Source organism: Osmerus mordax, chromosome 21 (genome assembly GCF_038355195.1).
Source record: "Osmerus mordax isolate fOsmMor3 chromosome 21, fOsmMor3.pri, whole genome shotgun sequence".
Classification (NCBI taxonomy): domain Eukaryota; kingdom Metazoa; phylum Chordata; class Actinopteri; order Osmeriformes; family Osmeridae; genus Osmerus; species Osmerus mordax.
The window spans coordinates 5,588,807-5,595,982 of NC_090070.1; the positions used below are offsets into that span (position 1 = coordinate 5,588,807).

Genomic DNA, 7,176 nt, shown 5'->3' on the forward strand with positions numbered 1-7,176 from the left:
ATACCTACCAAAAGGGAAATTACAAATTCAAAGGGAAAAAATATTTTTCATTTCAAGTGGCTTGTTAAGGTCACTCTACAGAATATGCTGACACTCAATTAGTAGACAAAATGCAGAAATCTCAGGGGCTTGAACACTAAATGATCAACATATATTGCTCTAAATTATTCACAACTACATGTGAGTTTCTTGTCTTCGTGTAGATAGATGGATATAGGTAATTTATTACCAATAGTAGGAACATTTGCATTTATTGTTGACTACAGTAGTTGATTGTTTCAATAGCTAAAACGTAAGACCACTTACAGTAAAAGCTTGAAGACTGAAGTTTAAAGACACTGCATCAATGATCCACCACTAACCACAGCAAGTTTTGTCTTTGTTTTATTGTTGGATAGCACGCTCCAATACACGTTCTGGACAACTATTGTGCGTTATCATCTACCGAAAGGACATTCTTCCAGTGTCTTCCGACAAAGCCAAGTTTCGAATGTAGTAATTACATGAGTTTATCTCTAACTGTTGGACCACACACAAACACACACATACATACTGAGGAGGAAAACACACAAGAGGCGTGTAACGGACGCAATAGTGGAAGGACGATGAGGTGTTTTTTTTGTTTTTTTACAGCCGCGAGTCAGGAGGTTTCTCTGTGTCTAAGTGCTGCTGCTGCGTGTCTTCGGGTGGTGCCAGTCACTGGGACAGGAAGGACAGGGCGGTGTCTCTCTCCTCCACCAGCTCGGCGGCGGTGGCATCCATCTTGGCGCGGGAGAAGTCGTTGATGGGCAGCCCATCCTCCACTGTCCAGCTCTTGTTCTGTGGAGAAGAGGACGGAAGGGTCGAAGAGGGGAAATATTAAAATAATCAATTCCTGGTAGGTTGTGGTTGCAGACATTAAACAGTTTTCAGCTTATAAAGATTTGGCACTATACATTTCATTCGCACTACTTCATCGCACAGTCATTTGAACCCTACCTTGATGTGGATCGGGAATGAGTAAATGAGATCTTCAGGGATTCCGTAGGAGTTTCCACCAGCATACACTCCCATTGAGATGAACTCGCCCTGTTGACAGTTATTTACATCAGAAAACTGTTCATTCCGCTGATGAAAATTCAATAGAATTCCATTTCGGCATCACAAACAATACGATTTATGTTGTAAAAACTATAACAAAACAACCGTTTAAACTGTTTAAGTATACTTATATTTAAGTAAATTAAATATCTTCTTATAACCACAATTCATATTTTCAAAACACGGTGGAAGAGGACCTGATTTTAAACAATCGCAGATTGGTTCTTTTTTGCGGTGGGTGTGTTCGATTCTGATCTTTGTTATACCAAAATTCTATCACACCACCTGCCTTTACCCCAACTCAACCACTCTACCCAAACTTCCAACCCCAACCCTCAACCCGGCCCCCTGACTGACCTCACGAGTGCCAAACCAGATGTCCCTCATGTGGTCACAGATGGCCTTGGCCGCAGACATGGCGCTGGAGAGCTTCCTGGCCTTGATGACGGCGGCGCCGCGCAGCTGCACTGTCTGCAGCCCAGGAGAGGAGGAGGAGAAAACATGGAGTGAAAAGGGGGGGGGGGGAATAAAGGGAGAAACGGAGGGGAAGGAGGATGTGAATAGGGTGCGAAGAAAGCCAGAGGAGGGGGGGGGGGGGGGGAAGAAACGAGGGGAGACAACAAACAACAAAAGGGACAGGATAGAGAGAAGATAAGAGAGAAAGCGTATCAGTAACTCCCATCGTTTACAAACTACAAAGAGAACATGGCCCTGGACCACAAACGCTCACTGAGACCTCCCGTCACAGCGAAAGCTCAAAGTTCAGATAAAAAGACGAGTGATGAGGCAAAAGTAAACATGCGAGTGATAAGATACGCATGTCTCTGATGAAAACATCAACATGTCACCTACAGGACCTCATTGCACCGGTTAAACATTGAAATTGTTTGCATCTTATTCATTTAGCAGATGCAATTCTCCAAAGTGATGTACAAATTGTTCATATAGAATGTACAGTAGAAGACCAAGATTCAAAGGTGCATAGTTCTAAAGTATTTCAGTAGAACGGACTTGTTTTGATCATCAGATACTGTTAGACCACAAAGAATACTGTGATGCTTGAGATAGGTAGTGCATTTTCCCCATGTACCCAGTGGTCTTGTCTAGCCAGAACCAGACCTAACCAGGCAAACTAGGCCAGTCAATGATGTGAAACTCACCGAGATGAAGTCTCCCTTCAGCCAACTGTCGTCATTGACCGCGTCAAAGGCGGACACCTCCTTGCCATGGACGTTGACTTTAGCATGGTGGACATCGGGGTACTGGGTGGAGGAGTGGTTTCCCCAGATGATGACGTTCTTCACCTTGTCAGCAGACACACTGCAGCGCATCGCCACCTACAGGCAGGGAGATGTGCAACTGTTATACCTGACTGGCCCGGTTGAGACCTTTTTTTTTTTCACTTGAATTCTTTTTCACTTGATTTGTATTTTTTAACCGACATACATTAAACTGTCCTTAAATGTATTTACATTTTCCATGAAGAAAACAGGCATGAATCACAGTGTGTGTGTTCCTGACCCATCTGTACCTGGGAAGTGGCCCTGTTGTGGTCCAGGCGGGTAAGGCAGGAGAAGTTCTCCTTGGGAATGGAGGGAGCAGACTTGGAGGCAACCAGGCAGTTGGTGTTGGCTGGGTTCCCCACCACCAGGACCTGAGAGAGAGCAAGGGGAGGGATGGAGGGGAGGAGGGGCAGAGGTTTGAGGGAGAGACTGAGGAAACCTTTCTTTCACAACAGCATCTATGTCCTCTTATCATGGAAGACAGCAGATACAATATCTTGACAAACAAACCAGATTTAGAGCCATATAATCTTGTACACCGTGTAGATTTAGACTGCACAAGGTACACTGGTTTATCCACACGTCATAGAGAGTAACTGTGAATTTTTATATGGCAACGACAGTACGAGCGTTCTGATTGGCTAATGGGCAGTCATGCCAGCCGCGTATTGACCTCCTCGCCGGTCTGCGGTCTGATACAGATACTTATTGCCCTCTGACGTCATCTTCAAAATGAGCGATATCGAGGAGTTTTACTATCCAGATGACAATGAAGAAATCAACAGCGACGAGGAAATAGGGGGGTCAGATTGCTGAGTGGTTAGGGAGTCTGGCTAATCAGAAGGTTGTTGGTTCGATTCCCGGCCGTGCAATTGAGTTGTGTCCTTGGGCAAGGAACTTCACCCTACTTGCCTCGGGGAGAATGTCCCTGTACTTACTGCAAGTCGCTCTGGATAAGAGCGTCTGCTAAATGACTAAATGTAAATGTGAAATTCTTAACTTTCTAAAATAGCGGAAAGTGTGAACACAGAGAAAAATGAAAAGCGCTAGGCAGATTGCTAGGTTTGGTTGCTCAGATTTCAGATTGGTTGCTAGGCAACACCTGAAACACACCGTGAGAAGACTTTACAGCTGAACAAAACGACATGTTTTCTATTTACAATTACCATTTACAAAATGAAAAGAGCTAAAAATGCCATATAATAAACAACTTACTAACCTTGACCGTTCGATTAGTAAGTAGTTATTATTTGTGATATTTGTTTTATAAAGAAAATATCGCAATAAAATTGCCATGGAAAATCATGTTTTCCTGATAGATCCTGCCTTTAAAATAGCCGTCACATAGACAGACCACATTCCGCTATAAATCAAGGTCAAGCATGAGATCAATTTAAAATGGATTTCTAGGTCAATGTCTGGCTGTGTCTCCAACAATCGCACACCATGCCCCTGTGCCAAGGAGACTTGGCACCATAAGCACTTAGAACAGACATTGGTTGTCTAGGTTCTCTTAGCCGTCTTTGAAACATTCCTAAAAGGCAAATGTCTATCCTCAGCCTCAGAGAAGGTGGAGGGGAAGCCTCGTTTGTCACGTGACGTAGGGTTGTGTGGAAGACCATGTGACACAACTGAAAGTATGTACACACGACACATTGACAAACTTTGATCCCCGGCTTTGCAATCTAGCCGTTACTCACTAGCTTACAGTTCTGCTATGAGGGAAAATCTGCCTCAATATGTTTGCTAGTGGACAGGTGTGCATTGTAACATGAAAAAGCCTGGAACCAAATCTTGAACCATGTCAATTTGGTTCAGAAAAGCAGCCAAAGCTGTTCATACTTTATGGTCATCTTAGGAGAGATGTGGAATCAGTTTCACTTCCTCTGGATGTATTCTCAGCACTAAACTCGTAAAAAATCTCAGATTCCAACCAAGCCCTGACCTTAAAAGCAAGAAAAGATCAAGAAACCTTTAGCCTCACTAAAATGCTTCAATTATCCCTTAAGGCCTTTGGAAACCATAGCTTCCGGCTAAACCTGTTCTTTGTGGTACTGTTGTGCCTTCATGTCCTTCGAATATTTATTGACTGTCTCAGCAAAACACCGGTGCAGTGGCCGCAATGCTGCAGTAGCGTCTGGGCACACAGACAAGACAAGAGGCAGACAGGCGGTCACCTTGACAGTCTTCTTGGCATACTTCTCCAGGGCGGCTCCCTGGGTCTTAAAGATGGCTACGTTGGCCTTGAGGAGATCCTTCCTCTCCATGCCCTCCTTCCTGGGCATGGAACCCACCAAGATGGCGGCGTCCAGGTCCTTGAAGCCCACCTCCACCTTGTCGGTGGGGATGACCTCTGTGGGGAAAGGTGGGGTGCGGAAGAAGGGAAAACTTGTCAGATTTTCGATCTATGAGTTGTATTGACAAGTCCTGCATTATATTTGACACGCATTGCCCTTGACACGCATTGCCCTTCTACTCCCATAACCCTCTAAAGGAAGGATGAGGGGTGTATATGAGACTCTTGAGTATGTTGACAATGCCATTCTTAACATATTACATTACAACCTATTTACACAACGAGTTGACTAGAAAGACAGTCATTTAAGACTGAATAGAGAATAGAGTCATGCTTTAGTTAAGGCAGAATATACATTTTGAAGGTTACCTCCATTGAGCCTAATGGTAATCTAAATGCAGTATAATCATGGAGGTGAATTAATGAGATGGAAACTCTCTTGGCAGGAAGCCATGTTAAGGCAATATTCCACTGTAGGCCTATGTAAGGCATACTAGTATCAGGGGAATTCAGTGTGTTGTTACCTTACACACTCAGTTCAGTAGATTTAGTTGATAAGTGATGTTGGAACTATGGTCAATTTTTTTATTTTATTATCAGAATGAACTTCAGTCGGTTGCTACTCATTGGTGCAAGTGATGCCAGGAAAACACCGCCCCTCCTATTGTTGTCCCACCACTTCCAGCATTGGTTGGAAATTCCTAAAGGGCCTTGAAAATAGACCAATAGGAGACCTTCTTGCCGACACTCCCACACTTTCACTCCATCCAAAGCATTTTAAATATAGTACAGATGGGGTGAGATGATCCACTACAGATAAATCATGCCCCCCCCCCAAAAAAACCCTGAACTTTATGTTCCATGTTTAAGAAATGCATATGTTCTCACTCAACAAACTAGAACAGAGTTACACACACACACAACTCACCCTTCAGAAGGGGGAGAGCACAGTCCTGCAGCTCCATCACAACCCCCTCCAGGACTGGCAACATGGGAGGGATGTCCAACAGGACCAGGATGATAGGCTAGGGATCGATGATGCAAAACCAGTGATGACTGTGCAATGGAAGTTTATCTATCCCCCCAGTGTTGGGCAGCAAATGCATCCATGTATTATTCAGGCACGTTCTTATGTAACAAAGTTATAGCATACATATTACAACATCCATCTGCTTAGTTTCTGGAGGAAATCTGGTTTGCTTGCAGTGTGTGCTAGCGGTTTATATAACTGTAAATCAAGCTTACCTGGTCCTTGCCGAAGACATCTCCCTTGGCAATACTGTACAGAAGAGAGTAGGCAATCTGTCCTGCAGCGCCAGTCACCAGAACACGGATTGGGTCGGCCTGCAAAAAAAGTACATTGGAAGGAAATTGCACCATCCGAATGTCATACACTGCAGTGTTGACCTACATTGCTGGAACTAGCAAATGAAGCGGCAGTAACTGCATCAGACCGCTTTGTTGATTAAAATTTTAACACCCAAACTGGTCGACAGTTGCACTTAGCACAATGGTGCATTAGCCTACAACAGCATTATCACTCCCCTGCATTGTAAATATATTAATATAATGGGTGTAGCATTTAAATTGTAGTTTTTATTTTTATTAGCTAGTTAATCCTCGATAGTCCATGCAACTTGAATGAATTCATGTATCAAAGATGACGATGCAATCTGTAGCGCATGCCACGCGCCACTGTTCATTGTTTGTAGCTAACAAAGGTGACAACCGTAAAAACGATGTACACGCAAGTGTGAAACAGTGGAAACATAATCGGTTATTTTTTATGTGAAAAGCTATAACTGCTGATAGATTCAACCATCACTTCACCTTTGAATTCTCACTACGCAGTCAACTAGCATCGTTAGTTCCTTCGAATATAGCTGGACCAAAGGCAAATATCTGGCCTTCAAAAATGTATGAAGGGTAGTGCTACTACTAGGAAGCCACATAACTTCAATAAAAACCGGTACAGTAAAGCGATTATTCTAGCAAGCTAGCTGCGCTCTTTCCAATGTCAAACATAAACTAAAAACAGCAAATTGGTAGACACAAAGGAACAATACTTTCGTGAATTGCCACTCATGTTTATTTGGCCCGCTGAATACACCTTTAAAACAAACATCATTAATGCATCCATCTTACCATATTTAGCTTAAGACAGAAGATCTTCCACGACAACAGAAACTACTCTCCCTCTTCGGACTAGACAGAAGGGTCACCTCTGTGCTTGCCTTGAAATATCGTGCGAGAGCAGCACTGGATGTTAGCCTAGCCTGGGATCTGTAGTTGAATACTTACAAATGCTGGTCTTTTTATCCACCCTACTCGAGAAATAGAACACATTGCCCATAAAGACCCGCTTCAGCGCTGTCGCTTAACCACGCCCAATGTTACCATCTATGGAAGAAGGTTCTAAAAACTGAAAAAAAAGAAAAGGGCATCGTTCAAAATCTTAATATGCATCCTTTACTGACGCTTAGGGTTGTTCAACCAGCATAAAATATCACCCCACAA

General features: G+C 43.5%; 1 protein-coding gene across 1 annotated transcript; it reads right to left on the reverse strand.

Moving 5' to 3' along the window:
- Positions 1-368: 368 nt before the first annotated feature.
- On the reverse strand, positions 369-6,936 carry LOC136965373 (malate dehydrogenase, cytoplasmic-like). The gene is made up of 9 exons (XM_067259504.1): positions 6,805-6,936; positions 5,905-6,003; positions 5,588-5,684; positions 4,541-4,716; positions 2,612-2,734; positions 2,241-2,417; positions 1,438-1,551; positions 979-1,068; positions 369-819 (listed from the first exon to the last, which is right to left on the reverse strand). Exons 1-9 carry the CDS (start codon positions 6,805-6,807, stop codon positions 697-699), a joined length of 1,002 nt encoding a protein of 333 aa, XP_067115605.1. The 5' UTR covers positions 6,808-6,936; the 3' UTR covers positions 369-696.
- Positions 6,937-7,176: the final 240 nt, after the last annotated feature.